Raw genomic sequence first — 15,884 nt, 5'->3', positions numbered from 1 at the left:
CCCCTTATAAATAAAATGATCCCTGGTAGTCTAGTGGAACCCCTACCCCTACTTCTTGGACCCCTTTAATTCAGAAAGTATCCCTGGTGATCCAGTGGGGGCATGGGCGTCCCTAGCTTCCTGGCCTCCACTGGACTATCAGGGATACTTTCTGAAGTAAGAGAGGGTCAGGGCCGGTGCAAGGGGATTAGACGCTTAGCACCTTCTGCCTTGCACCCCCCCCCCCCCCCCGTCTCAGCCCCGACTCCTACCTCGTTCTGGATCGCGCCTGCCGAGTGTGTGGGTTTTCTGGGCCATAAGCAGGTTGGGTGCTGCTCGCTGCCTGCCGAATCTCCACTCCTCTTTGCCGCTGCGAGTAGCCCCATATGGCTTGCACCCCCTAATGGTCAGCGCCCTAGGCCCAGGCCCAGTTCACCTGGTGCTTCTGCCGGCCCTGGAGAGGGTCCGGGGTAGGGGGTCATGAGTCCATTAGACCACTAGCCCAGAAGTGGGGGCTCTGGAGGTCCCCCGGACAACCAGGAATCCATTTGTCTGTAAGGGAGGGTCTAGGGATGGGGATCCTGACCTCCTGGGTCAACAGAGGCAGGATTTTTTTATTCCGAAGAGAGAGGGATTAGGAGCAGGAGGGCAGGGTTTGCATCAGTCTCTAAAAGTACATTTTTTACATTTTACACTGCAAAGATGTGGTAGTGGTGGTGGTGGTGGTGAAACACAGGTCTAGGCAGACCTCTGGGTTTGACACTATTCGTGGGGGTGGGGGGAATACTCTGGAACATCAGCCCCTTTAAAACAGGTCCCCAGAAGCTTCAGGACATGCATTAGCATCCTCTATCTCCCAGGGAGGGTTAGCTACAATTTCTGAGTTATAGCTAACTTCAGTTCAAATAATGTGGCTTGCAAATGTTTCGGCAAGTCCCGTTATTTGATCATCAGGGTTTTGTTTGTCTGTAATGGGATAGGGAAGCCTAGAGTTGGGGGGGGGGGGGGGGGAATCCCAGTCTGCGAGGCAGTGAGGGCCAGTTTCTTTTACGGAAGGGGAGGGTTTGGGAGTGGGGAGTGGTGGGAATTGTGCTGATCTTTAAAAGTACATTTAAAAAAAAAAAATGTGCACAAATGGGCAGTGTCCAAGGGCGGCTGGGATGGGGGATTGGGGGGGGGGGGGGATTGGAACAAAGGAATCCAGGGGTTTGTAAGCCTTGGTAGCCCCACAGTCCTGGGGGCCACCATTGCACATTGTTTGGGGGGTGGGGGGGCTTTCCCTGCCACGGTATTTTTCCCTCACAAGAAAAATACTGCAGGAGTCGCAAAGCGGCAGTTATTTACCGTGGCTTTCTGACTCCATTGGTATTTTACTCTCGAGGAGAAATGCCATGGCTTAACGAATGACCCCCCCCCCCACCACTAGCTTCTTAAACTTAGGCAAATAAAACGGCTGGAATTAAGTCACCTCAGTATTAGGAGCCTAAAGTTAGATGAATTGTCAACTCAAAACTTAGTTTGGCTGAAGATTCACCCAGCTCTAGGCACCCAGGTTAGATGCTGAGCTTTCCCTGTATATCAGCCTCTGTGTACATTGCACTGAACCTTCACTCAGAGCCTTTCCGCTGAAAGAGGTCAAAAGTAATTTAGAAAGTCATCCATCTGTGGTCCTCCTGGCAGATGGTCAGTGAGATAGAAATATTGTACCCTTTCAAGGGATAAAAAAGGGGGAAGGCCCAGTAGCACACTTCAGGGGATAATGGCGATTTGTAGGTGGAGTGTGTGGGGCTTCTCTTTTATCTGTATTTCTCTATTATTGGTTTTTTATTTTTATTTTATTATTTATTTTTTTTTAGAGCACCAGCTGCATACTATACAGCGATCTGTACTAGGTGGTTGCAGTGTTCCCTTTTCAAAGAGTCTAAAATCTTAGAGTTTAGGGCGTGTAAGTGAGCTGCTCAATATTACACAGGGCCGTGAAGGAGAGGTGGGAAGCAAAACTGGGGGTCACAACTTAGAGCAGGGATTCCCAAGTTTTTCTCAGGGATCCTACAACTAGTCAGGTTGTCAGGATAGCTGCAATGAATAGGCATGAGATAAACTTGCATGTATTTGGGTTTCCAGTTGGATCCCTAGGATAGGTTTGGGAAGCCCTGGCTTAGAGCTCCAATCACCATGCCACACTGTCAGCCCACTGCCTCTGCCCTGGTGTACCGTTATCTCTAGGACTGTACAAATGTCATGTTTTGCTCTGCTGGCTATCATAAGGTCACAGATTCTGAAAGGATTTTTCCCATGTTGTGCAGATGGAAAAATATTTAGTAAATCTGGCCCACAGTCTACTGCCACCAACATTTTCAGGCTCCAATGGGGCTCCGTGAAGGGGAAAATGAAGAACACAGCTTATACTGCTGCTGAAATGCATTAATGTAGAAAGACAAATACAGCTTGTTTCAGATGTTAGTTCATTTCAACACGTAAACTAATTTTTCCTTTTTCTCTTACCTCAACAGTGTGAACAAAAGTCTTGCCAGTGTGAAAAGGGTGAGCCAGGAGTGCAAGGGCCCCCTGTAAGTCCAAATGAATTTTTACTGACAAGGCAGAGGCACCATAAAATACCAGGCATTAGTGCCCCCTCAGAAGTTGGTGTTAATACATTCAGAGAATGCTTGCTAGATTATTTTCAAGTATTTTTGTTAGAGGGCCACAGACATACTCAAGCACATTTTAAAACTGTAGTATTTATTTGACTGTTGTATACACTTTGGGGCAGTATTTCCTCATCCTTCGTTACTGATTACTGAAAATTTGCAGCATTCTGCCTGACCTGAACAGTGATTTATATAGTAATTCTGTGTATTTTGTAAGAGGGTGGGATTGTAAGAGACATCCCCCAAATTCTCTTAGCACCAGGGTCTACGAAGAAGCAGGAACTGAGCTAGTCATGCTACAGCAGGAGTAGGTGGCAAAGAAATTCTCCTCCTCTCATGCTGATGCTTCCAGCCACTGTAGCATGCACGGTTTCCCCGGACTCACACCAGGCCTGGCATGAGAGTCCAGGATAAAGCATGCAATGGTAGAAGGAAAAACAATATTTTCTTTACTTCCTCTGATAGTCCCGAGCTCTGTGCTGCCTGCAGTGATAGTTAAAGGAATGACTGGGTGAGAGCCAGAAGGAGATACAACAGCTTGGCGGGCTTTCTGGCATGGGAAGAGATTAGGTTGCAAGAGAGGGAGAGATGCGGATGATGAGTAAGGGAGATGTGGATGGAAAGTAAAGAAGTAGTAAGGAAGCACAGAGACATGGGAGATAGCTGGGTTGAGCAAGGAGTGAGAAGTTGAGAGAAAAGAGAGCATGAGCAGAATGTGGAGGAAAAGGAAACAAATTTGATGGAGAGACTGAAGGAGGGAAAAGGCGAAAGGAGTAAATCGAAATATATTAGAAGAGAAGAAGAAAAGGAAGGATTTGGAGAGTGGAGGCACTTTTGATAAAGGAGGTAGAGTGAGGGAGTAGTGAAAGAAGAGTTAAAGGAGAGAGGAAAAGAAGTAGCAAACGAAAAATAAAATGTAATGAAAAATTTGAAAAACGATAAAACTGAATTAGAAAAGGGAAAAAAAAGCAACTTGGAAGAGAGACTGAAGAGGGAATATATAGCAAGTGGGGAGGATAATAAGTGAGACAGTCTGAGGGAAGAGTGGAATATGAATTTTATAAAGAAATATAAAGAAATAAAAAGAAAAGAAGTGGGAAAGAGACAGGGGGTATTTTATGAGAAATAGGTCACAGAGATAAGGAGAAAAGAAAAAGAAGCTGCAGGAGAAAGAGCAATAGAGACAGGGTGTGGGGAGGGTTAAAGAAGGCATGAAAGGAGAGACCAGATGAGAAGGGAGAGAGTAAGTGAGGCTTGGGGTGAGCACAGGAAGAGAAGTAAGCAGACTTGCTGGAACTGAAAGCAATAGATAGAGACAGGCTGAGGAACGAAGGAATGGCAATGTAGATGTTATGTTGGTCGGCCGTGGAGCTCGCGACCGACCTTCCTAACCGTCCTGCTGGGGGCGGCCCCTGGTTCCGCTGCACAGCAGGAGAAGCGCTCCCTGCGCTGCTTTCCTCTTCGCGGCCCTGACCGCCGCCAAAGAACCTCGAGTCGCAGCAAAGACGCTGCTGCCAACTCACGCTCCGACTCCGGGCCTCCTTAGGCACACGCGCGCCATCTGACCTCCCTTTAAAGGACCTAGGACGGGAACTCCAGGGTCGTCCCTGGCTGATGACATCACAAGCCTGAGATATTTAAGCACCTCCTTTGGCCTACACTAACCGACTTGGCAACAAGTTCCCTGAGCTCCTCTGGAGCTTGTACCTGTTCTCCGGACCTGCGGTTCCTACCTTGGATCCCTGCTCTTCAACCTTGGACTCTGGTTCTGGGTACCCGCTCCTCGGGGGCCCTGCCCTGTGCTTCCCATTCCGGGACTCTGTCTTGTGCTGCCCCGCTCCTCGGGTCAGCCTCTATGCTACTTTGCCAGAGAACCTTTCGCTATGCTTCCTCGCTCCTCGGGTAGCCTCAGCATTGCCACACCGGAGTTCCAGTCTCTACACTTCCCCGCTCCTCGGGGGTAGCCTCAGCATTGCCACACCGGAGTTCCTGTCTCTACACTTCCCCGCTCCTCGGGGGAAGCCTCAGCATTGCCACACCGGAGTTCCTGTCTCTACACTTCCCCGCTACTCAGGGTAGCCTCAGTGTTACTACACCGGAGACCCTGTCTCCACGCTTCCCCTCTCCTCGTGGTAGCCTCCGTGTTATCACACCAGACATTATGTCTCTACACTCCCCCACTCCTCGGGGTGATCTCAGCGCTACTACACCAGAGATCCTGTTTCCATGCTTCCCCGTTCCTCGGGCCTGCCCAGTGCGTCTCTGCCTTGGAGATCTTTCCTCTGGTTTATCCTATCTCCTGACTTGCCTGGCACTGCAATACCTTGGACTGTTCTCTCAGACACCACTCCTCGCAGTATTGCCTCAGTGCAGGTGTCTGCGATCACGTGGCTGTGACGCAGAGAACTCTGGTACGCCTTCTTTCTCCTGGGCCACAGCCATGGTCCAGTTGCTGTGTTTCCATTCCACTTCGCCTCTCGATGGTGGGGCCCTGTGGAGCTCAACCCCTCTGGGAGAGTCAACTCCCACCTCAGGCCAAGGGTCCACGAAACCTACAAAACCTAACAGATTGCCAAGTCCATGGACCTGGAGGACCTGACCGCTCTCCAGGCCATTCCGGGCCTGGCCCAGAAGATCCAGGAGGAGCAACGATTCTTGGAGGCATTGGCTACATCTATAGAGTGCCTAAATGCCTGACTGGATTCTCAACCGGTGGATTTGGCTGTGCTTGAGTCCATTCCTGGGCTCATTCAGAAGCTCCAGAATCTCCAGTCGACTTTAGAACTAGTAGTGGCAGACGTAAACCGTCTTGCCGCCCATCAAGATCTCCTGACCAAGCTTAACATCCTACCTCCGTCCCCTGCGGCCCCCGTGCCGGCCTCTGATCCCAGTCGGGCTGTCATTTCTCTGCCAGCACCGCCTTGATACTCAGCAGAACCCTAAGCGGTGTCGGGGATTCTTAAAATCAATGCCACATGCATTTTACCCTTCAGTCAGCGCTTTTTCCAAATGACTTGGTGAAAACAACCTTCATTCTTTCCCTTTTGGATGGTAAGGCATTGGCTTGGGCTCTCCCTTGTGGGAGTTCTCCGACCCCTTGCTTTCGAACCTGCCGCACTTTGTTTCAGCCTTTAAGCAGGTTTTTGAAGAACCAGGCAGGCTCCCCGCCATGGGCTCTGATCTTCTTCACCTGTGACAAGGGTCTTGCTCCTTAAACGATTACGCAATCGAATTCCGAACTTTGGCCACGGAATTAAATTGGCAGGGGAACAGCTTACATGCCATATTTTTAGATGGCTTAGCTCCCCAAATTAAAGACTAACTTGCAGCACGAGAACTTCCAACTTCCCTTAAAGGGCTCATCGATCTCACAGGGAAGATCGATTGACGCCTCCAAGAGCGGGCCCGAGAGAATTGCGCTGCTCAGTGGGCTCATGCTAAGGAACCACTCTTTTCTGGTGGTGACCATTCTTTGTCCTCTGAGGAACTGATGCAACTAGGCCGTGCCCACCTCATGAGTGGTGAGAAATCCTGTCGCCACCAGTTTGGGCTTTGTCTTTATTGTGGAGACTCTACACACCCGCTGTCTCAAAGCCCAGAAAAGAAGAAAGTAAATCCTCATCGAGAGACGTCAGAGTCAGTAACTCTCTGTCTTACTACAGCATCACCCCTGTTCCTATTGTCCACCTCCTTGGAACTACCCTACACCTGTGTTTCCACTCAGGTCCTAGTGGACTCTGGCGCTGGGGGAAACTTTATTCAGCAGGGCCTCGTGGATCAATATCAAATCCCCACCTGCCCTGTGACTCCTCCCTTGGCCCTCTCCTCGGTCCATGGGGACTTCCTTCCCAGTGTGATGACACGAGCCACGTGGCCTCTTTCTCTGAGAATTGGACTGGATCACTCCGAGGTCATTTCCTTCTACATCCTTCCTATGGCCGTGAATCCGGTAATCCTGGGTCTGCCATGGCTGCGGAAGCACCAGCCACAATTCAACTGGTCTTCGCTTGATCTGATTCAGTGGGGGCCGCGGTGTTCGGAGTCCTGTCTAGAACTGGTAGAGTCTCCCCGGTCCCTAACCGTGGCCACTGCTCTTCCTAATCCTTTTCTTCCCTGCAAGAAGTTCCAGGAGACTCAAACCAGGCCTTGTTCTCTCCAGAGAAACGTCTTGAGGGTTGTTTTCACTCAGTTGAAGGAGCAGCTGATGCAAAAGGTGGCAGAACACGAAGCCCTCATAATGAAGCACAATCAAGCCACGAAAGGTTTTGTGTCCCTATTGACCTACAAGGAGGAGGAGATCCAGAATTTACATGCTCTTTTGCAGCTTGAGAAGGGAGAAGGGCATTTCCTGGCAGCTCTCTCAACCCCTTTGAGGCTCCCGGTCATGCCTCGAGGCAATTTTGAGACAGTCATCCCTCTGTGCTCCATGGGACTTCAGCCCTAGAATCCGCAAGAGTTGGAGAACAATTGGCACCCTGGCTGCTCTGACCCTCTTGGGGGGGGGGGGTGTCTAGAGGAGAGGATACTGTCACGTCAGTCGGCCATGGATCTTGCTACCGACCTTCCTCACCGTCTTGCAGGGGGCGGCCCCCGGTTCCGCTGCAGGGCAGGGGAAGCGCTCCCTGCACTGCTCTCCTCTTCGCGGCCTTGTCTGCCGCCGAAGAACCTCGAGTCGCGGCAAAGACGACACTGCCAACCCATGCTCCGACTCTGGGCCTCCTTAGGCACATGAGCGTGTCATCTGGCCTCTCTTTAAAGGACCTAGGGTGGGAACTCCAGAGTCATCCCCGGCTGATGACATCACAAGCCTGAGATATTTAAGCACCTCCTTTGGCCTACACTAACCGATTTGGCAACGAATTCCCTGAGCTCATCTGTTGCTTGTATCTGTTCTCCGGACCTGCGGTTCCTGCCTTGGATCCCTGCTCTTCAACCTTGGTCTCTGGCTCTAGGTACCCGCTCCTCGAGGGGCCTGCCCTGCGCTTCCCGTTCCGGGACTCTGTCTTGCGCTGCCCCGCTCCTCAGGTTGGCCTCAGCACTACTTCGCCAGAGATCCTTTCGCTATGCTTCCCCGCTCCTCGGGGTAGCCGCAGCATTGCCACACCGGAGTTCCTGTCTCCACGCTTCCCCGCTCCTTGGGCCTGCCCAGTGCGTCTCTGCCTTGAGTTCCTTCCTCTGGTTTTTCCTATCTCCTGACCTGCCCATCACTGCAATACCTTGGACTGTTCTCTCGGACCCCCGCTCCTCTGGGCACCCCTCAGTATTGTCTCAGTGCAGGTGTCTGCGATCATGTGGTTGTGACGCAGACAACTCGGCTACGCCTCCTTTCTCCTGTGCCACAGCCGTGGTCCAGTTTCCTGTGTTTCCATTCCACTTCATCTCCCAACGGTGGGGCCCTGTGGGGCTCAACCCCTCATGGATAGTCAACTCCCACCTCGGGCCAAGGGTCCACGAAATCTACAAAACCTAATAGTAGAGAGGACAGAAAGAATGAAACAAGTTGAGAGGAGAGAAAAAGAAGTTGGAGAGAATGACATAAGATGGAGAGGAGATGGAGAGATGGACAGGTAGGAGAAACATCAAGTTTTAGGAAAGAGAATGAAGTTGGGGGAGACAGAATGGAGCACAGACAGTGGGATGAGAGACAAGATTGAACATGAGAATTAAAAAAGAAACCTGCTGAATACTTAAAAATACAGCATAAATATAGTAAGATAAAAATTAAAGTAAAATGAGATAAGATTAGAAGAAGAAATTATGAAATAATGTAGGAAACAGACCAAGAGAGATAAAAGCAAAAAAATAAAAATAAAAAAATGGAAAAGCAATTAAAAATAAATTGGATCCAGACACATGTTGGAAACCTCTGACTTAATGTACATTTTTTACTTTTCCCCAAAAAAGATATTCACTGAAATCTTGCCTATGATTCTCCTTTGAAGGAATGAAATATTGTTATAGACATAAATCACATATGTTGTATTTTTTAATGGTCAAAAGTCAATGCAATTAATTAACACTTTTTCATACTGACAAATTACTAGTAATGAGAGAAGCACAGGGTATTATAAAAAGTTCTGTTAATTAAAGGTCCAATTCAGACCAAATAAAAACCTTTTCAATCACGCAGGATGTTTGTGTGTAGAGCTCAAGTTAGCCATGGACTGACTGTGGTGAATTTGAGGTTTTCAAGCACACAAAGCATACTGTGTACTCCCAACCTCTGTATTTCAAGTAGGTTGGGGGTTTGTACAATCCTGAAAGTGATATCTGGGACAAATGAAGAAAGGGGAAGCGTTGTACATTTTTTTTTTTTTTTACCTGAGTCTGAGGTCTGATGTACTTTCTATAGGGACATAGGAAGAAACCTAGCTTGGCTATATCTGTCTTATTTATTCCAGGGTGAAGAAGGGAGGAGTGGTGTGAAAGGTGAGCGAGGATCCAAAGGAGAAAAGGTAAATGAACTTAAACAGGTTTAAAGACAAAGTAATACACTTTTAATCCTTCTAATATATAAAGGATGGTACATACTGGGGCCACTTTTCAGAAATATCCACATTGATGCAGGCACGTTTACCCAATGACTTTGCACCAAATCTCAAAGGGAAAGCACACACATATTTTTCCTTTGCAAATAGCCCTGGGAGTAAGTACCTGCAGAGATCTGAACCTGCTTTTTCTGTGGGCACTTTTTTCCTTCTAAATAATAGATGTAATTTAGAACCCATTATTGCCTCTCCTGACCTAACCCTGTCCCGAGAGTGCCTCTTCTAAATGCACTTAAGTATCCGTCTAGTGGAACAATGCTTGTACTTTTCATCATGTTACGGTGGAGCTTTTACCAAAAGCCCTTTATCCAAGCAAAGGGCTTTTGAAAATTGTCCTCATAAAGATCAAGTCATTTATTTTCATAAAATGGTTCCCACAGGAAAAACATTCTTTGTAGACTGTGATATCCTTTTATTAGATTACCATAAAAAGGGACCTGTGTGGTCTCAAAAACATATGGGCTGCAACATCTTTGGGTTATGTTTGTTTGGCCTATATAAAGCATTACATCATATAAAAGAATTCCATATTCTCCAGGGCCTGTCGCCTGCAGCCTACTAGACATCTATACTGCAGGAAAGGAATGGGGTGAATGCCTTTGTAGACATGGCCTAATGTGCAATACTCTTTTAAGGATTGTTGCCAAATATATGTGGACTTGATAGCAAACCAATTTAAAATTACAAACTGAGAACTGCCTTCAATCATTTTAGATTTCACTGAAATTGTTTTTTTGTGCATGAAAAGGAAATTCTACAGGAAGGAATCTTTATTTGAGGCCGGAAGGGACTAGGCTCAGTAGTAATACAATTGAGCATTATTTTCACAGAAGGGTAGTAAACTGGCAAAATCGAAAGTCAACAAGGCTATGGGTCCTGATGGGTTCATCCTGGAATACTGAAGGATGGTACTCCCTTTAATCCTCACTGCTCTGTTCAATGTATCACTTGAAACAAAAAAGGTACCATAAGACTAGAAAAAAGCAGCTGTTGTACCACTGCACAAGGGTGGCAACAAGGAAGTTGTAAAAAGATTATAGACCTGTTAGTTTAACATCAATAGTGGGCAAGGTAAATTGAAGCATTACGGAAGGATAGAATAGTATATCTTGAAGCCAATGGCTTATAAGATGCTAGGAAACATGGTTTCATAAGGAGAAAATCTTGGCAAGCAAACTTGATTTCTTTGAGATGACCAGAATAGTAGCTCAGTGAGGTACAATAGAGGTAGCCTATCTGAATTAAAATAAAACTTTTGACACTGTTCTACATAGAAGACTGGTGAACAAACTAGCTAGTCCAGGAGTTAGAAGAAAAATTATAAACTGAATGAGAAGTTTTTTGAGCAACCGGACTCAGAATGGGGTCCATTCTGGTGAAAGGAAAGAAATCAATGGAGTGTCAAAGGGGTCAGTCCTAGGTCCAGTCCTGTTCACTGCTTTTATAAGTGACACTGGAAAAAGGTTGTAAGGGAAAGTGTGCCTCTTTGTAGATGATACAACAATTTGCAAAAATGCAGACAGGCGAGAGAGCAGATAAGATGAATGATTACCTTATATAATTGGAAAAATGATCAAGGTTATGGCAAAAAATGCAGATGCATGCAGTTAGGATGCAGAAATTCAAGGGACAATAAATGTTTGGAGGTGAACTAGCAATCATCAACAGGAAACAGACCTGAGAGGGTGATCCTCTGTGGTGACCTCAAGGTAACCAATAGGTGTGAGCAAGCAGTTGAGAAAGCTTGGGTGCATAAATTGAGGTATCGCTAGTATGAAGAAGGAAGTAATATTTACCTATCTACAGGTCTTTGGTGAAACCTCACCATGAGAATTATGTTCAGTTTTAGACATGAAATCTACAAAAGGAAATTGACATGGCAGAAACAGGTCAAAGGAGGGTCACCAAACTATTGCATTGCCTGCCGGAGGCAGCAGAATTCCATTTTGTTTGACAGAGAGAGAGACCAAGCTTCATTCCTGCTAGCCTTCCTCCCTGCCTTTTCTCTCCCTCTGCTCTCCCCTCTCCCTTACACCTTTCTGTCATTCACATTGCCCCCCGCCCCCTGGTTCCCAGTATTCAGAAAAGCCTTGCTCCAGTCCAGGCCCTCCCTCCCTCCTTACCAGCTGTATCCTTTGGGCTGGCAGGTGACAAGAGGTAGTGGCTATGATGGTTGTGGGAAGAGGCAGTGGTAGCCATTTTGATTGGGAGGGAGACCAAACAAATCAGCCGTCACCTGCCTCTAGACTCCCTTACATCTTTCTGCCTACCAGCATTCACATTGCTCCCTCCTCCTGGCATATAGCTAGCAGAAATTCTTACTCCAGTCCAGGCCCTTCCTCCAGTTTTACCAACTACACCTGTCAGGCCAAATAAAGACTGGAGGGAAATAGTGAAGAATGCAATGATGGTGGGAGGAGGCAGCATCAGATCTGTGCTTATATAGCACATGCCTTTCTTCTACGCTCTTTGCTGTGTCTTCATTGGCCGGAGCAGAGATGACACTAGAGCCACATGGCCTCTTATTCATTGCCCTGCCAAAAGTTGGGCCATGGCTCCGGTGGCCCATCCCATTCCACTGCCTATGTGACTTGCACTATAAGCCATACACAGAGAGTGAAGGAACTAAAGATTCACCCTAGAGCAAAGGGAAAGGTAAGATATGTTTAAATATCTAGCAGTTTTCAATAAAGTACTAGAAGATAGTATTTTATGTAGCATGAAAAAACTAAAGGATAAGGGCTCATATTATGAATCTGAAGTGAGGGTTAGCTCAAAAGGAATGTGAGAAAATACTTTTTCACTAAGAGGGTAGTGTATCCCTCAAACAGACTTCCAGCAGAGGTTACAGGAGGCAAAATAGTGGTGGAATTTAAGAATACATTTGATAGATACAAAGGGACCTTACTGGCAGAGGGAGGAAGAAGACTACGGATTGGATTGACTAAAATCTGTGACAGCGCAGTAGGCAGGCACAAATGGGCAGACTGTGGAACAAGTGGTCCTTTTCTGCCAACATCTTCTGTGTTTCTAAATGCATGGAACAGCAGCTTCACAATGGAAATATGGGGATAAAAATGTTACCACGTTTCAAGAAGGCAGGGTTCAAACACAGAGGACCCTGAATGATGGAGAGATGAGGATAAAGCCAGAGATGATGGGACTGCAGCGCTGTGGTGATAAGAGAATATGGGAAGATCACATGTTTCTGTTGGAAGCTGGTTTTATATATGTTCTAAATACAGCTAAATGAATACTGTACAATTAAAACAGGCCATCAAATATAAATGTTCAGCAAGTTGTGCAGCATCCAGATAGCAGGCTAAACTTTAGCCAGCTAATTTTAGTTGAATTTTCAGTCATATTCTAGTCAGGGGTAGTATTGGGAAGGGTACATTGAATAACTGAATTCCCGGATTGTAGGAGCTGTGGGGAAGGCGGGAAAAGAGAGAGAGGTTGGGGCCAGTACCAGATATAGATGTTGCAGGTGGCAGTTAAAATGAACATTTGTTTGTTTAACTTATACCAAGGAAAGGGTAAGATATTATCTAAGCAGCTCACAAAAAAATGTCATCATCAAATACTGTCAGCTCTAAAGCGAGTAGTAGGTAGACGGACAGAAGCCAAAGAAGGAATGACCAAAAGAGCCTACTGCGATGATCTTAAAACTCACCTTGGCTCATAGGGCAACAGACTGTGATAAGATATCTGGGGACCTCCACTAGGAGCCATTGTAGCCCCTCCAAAACAGTCATAATTTGATTTAATCTCTTACTGCCCAACAGCAAACTCACTACAGTATTTTGGAGGAGTTCAAGCAGATTTACATGGGTAGAAGTAATGCCTCGGTACAATGCATTGTAGTAGTCTAAACGACTAATAATCAATGAATGAATTACTCAGGGTGGTAAATTTTTAAAGGCTACCTAACTGAATTTAGAGAGCTAGATTGCTTTGAAAATGTAGCCTTCCACGTCCTTTTTTTCAAGTGTTATCCCTGCTTTCACAGGGGGCCACACTTCAGAGATTACTGAATACTAGCAACTCCTTGCAGGGTCTGGGGGAAACCTCTACCCCGGATTCATGCTATGCAATTTTGCAATTTATTTGGTTTATATTTTGTCTTTCATGCATTTCAAAGCAGATTACATTCAGGTACTGTAGGCAATTTCCTATCCCCAGAGGACTTACATTCCAAATTTGTACCTTAAGCAGTGGAGGGTAAAGTGACTTGCCCAAAGTCACAAGGAGCAGCCACAGGACTGGAATACTGGCTTCCCTGGTTTGCAGCCCCTGTTTTAATCACTAGGTTGCTCCTCCACTGATTGTGATCCCCTGGGTCTTAGACTGAACCTGTAAGACCCAGAGCATCACACTTAGTCCTTCAGAACATAACAAGTTCATACACGAGCATTTTGTTCCAAAGCAAAAGTTAGTTTACTGACAGTCCAGAAATAATTCAGCAAGACGAAAACAATGCAGAAAAGTAATTCAGGAGAAGGCAAAATTGGCAAAACAGGCCAAGAATTCCACACATGTGGTATTTTCAAACCACTTGAGTGAATGGATATTAGGATGGTCTTCCCTTGCTTCCCACCAAGACCTAATGTCCTCAGGGCGCAAATGGGAAAAAAACTAGAAGTGCTCCTCTAGCACCCAAAGTTGCCTACTGGCTGTGGGCTGTCAGGTAACGACCCTGAGCTCAGAATCCTCCTTGGTTGCCCTTCCCCCAAAAGTTGACAAATGGAGTCCAAGACCGAGCACAGCCCCTCCCTGGCTCTGTCCAAGGTGTCTCATCCTAGAGACTCACTGAGCCACCTTTTATGACCTTTGCCAAAGAGCCTTCCTGGAATTTTTATTGTATTTTATTTAAAGGCTTTTCTATACCAGCGTTCATGAAAAGACATATCATGTCGGTTTACATTGAACCAAGGTTAGAAATACATCAAACAGGGTGGTTTTTAAACAGGGTTTAACATCGAGGCCTTTACCGTATATCTAAATCCACTAGCACGCCATGAAATTCCCATTGCTAGAATGTTCCTCAGAAAAATGTCTGGGGAAAGCTGCCCACTTCGCACAAGACTAAGGAGGTTTTTAATTTTGAAAGAGATTTGGAAAATAGAATGTAAAATATAAAATGCTTGATGGAATTGCAGAATTGGTACTTTCCTTTTTCTGCAGTTCAAACCAATCTTTCTAATGTTAGTTTGGCATGAAAGCTAATGAAGATCTGCAGGCCACAATTTACTAGATGTACCATCAGTTAAACAAGTGAGATTTGATGAAACAAGCGAGAGGACTTTCTTTGTTGCAGTTCCTGTTATCTGGAATAGCCTACCTGATGAAATTAGATTGATTCAATGTTATCTGACTTTTAGAAAGCAGGTGAAAGCCTTCGTCTTTAAGCAGGCATATGGGTCTAATGGGGACTGAAAGCATCATTTGTATTTTTTTGATTTGTGAGTGGCAGGGTTTGGTTTTCTCTAGTTTGCGTTTTAATTTTATGTTGGCTATGGGTAATCATATTATTGTTTTATTTTGTTTGATCCTGGATGTTTTTATTTTAATGACATGTTATGTATATATTTATTGTAATTCGCCAAGTACTTTGTATTATGTGAGTTAAAAATCTTTTAAATAAATAAGCTGTGTGTTTATTGACTGGTTTATCTTTCTCAAAAGGGTGATTTTGTGAAAGGAGAGCAAGGAGAAAAAGGTGCAGAGGTGAGTGCAGTTCATTTGATATATTTTTATTAAGAACATTTGCAAAACAATGGTTAGGGATGGCAATGCGAAGAAAACTGATTTGAAAATACCTGTTGAGGATCTCCCTTGATCAAGACTCAGCCTCCTAGCATTGGCAGACGAGATACACCAACTCCCTTTGTGAGAAATTCCCTATCTTTGCCATATCAATAGTTTCACATGGCCTCCCTGTCTGCTATCAGTTCAGTTCATAACAATGTCTTGAACTTGTTGGTAGGCCCTAACCCTGTGCTGTGGGAAATAGTCTTTTTGAGAAGCTAATTCAAATGACATGATCTCAAATCTTTCAGAAGCTTGGTTGAGAGATCTCATGATTAAAGTCACTGGCAAAGCAGATTTAGGGGCCAGTGCAGTAAACTGCATTAACATCAGCTGTTAACATATGTAAACGTGAAGGCCAATATTCAAAGGCATTTAGCCAGATAACTTGTGAGCTGTCTAGCTAATTGCCAACGTTTGAACATTTCTGGCACTTTTCCAGCTAAGGTTTAGCCAGATAAGTCATTATCCATCTATAATTTAGCTGAATAAAGTTGGGGGTATTCTGGTGAAGAGCTGAGGTAGCCAAATAACTTATTCAGCTAACTCCAATAATTGGAGTTAGCTGAATAACTTATTTAGCTATGTCTAGATGTGACTTTGAGGAGATTTAAAGTTATCTGAGAACATGTTCCTGGATAACGTTAACTTAACCAGCGATATTGTTAAGCAGTGATTGCAGGAGGAGGAAAAAAGCTTTGGTGTAGGCCTTGTGCCCTAATCCCCCCACTTCCTACCACAGTGAAAACCAATGTAGGTTCTGCTGGCTGAAGCTTTGTCCCATCCCCAAGCTATGTATGAAACATTACAGGCTTTTAGTTCTGAGAAACCATCCTCCTCTTCCCCCCCCCCCTTCCCCCCAAAGTCCAAACAAAAAATGAAAGGCCCACAGCATAAG

General features: G+C 45.7%; 1 protein-coding gene across 1 annotated transcript in view; it reads left to right on the top strand.

The window, feature by feature from the left end:
• Window positions 1–15,884, top strand: part of LOC115083245 (collagen alpha-1(XXVIII) chain-like) — a 57,782-nt gene that overhangs the window by 16,520 nt on the left and 25,378 nt on the right. The window contains exons 5-7 of the mRNA XM_029587054.1: window positions 2,493–2,549; window positions 9,032–9,085; window positions 14,864–14,905. Coding sequence (XP_029442914.1) covers window positions 2,493–2,549; window positions 9,032–9,085; window positions 14,864–14,905 — 153 coding nt within the window. The remainder of the gene's footprint in view (window positions 1–2,492; window positions 2,550–9,031; window positions 9,086–14,863; window positions 14,906–15,884) is intronic.

The sequence above is a fragment of the Rhinatrema bivittatum genome, chromosome 2 (genome assembly GCF_901001135.1).
Source record: "Rhinatrema bivittatum chromosome 2, aRhiBiv1.1, whole genome shotgun sequence".
Lineage (NCBI taxonomy): Eukaryota > Metazoa > Chordata > Amphibia > Gymnophiona > Rhinatrematidae > Rhinatrema > Rhinatrema bivittatum.
The sequence above is the reverse complement of the archived record's forward strand: the minus strand, read 5'-3'. Positions and strand labels throughout refer to the sequence as shown.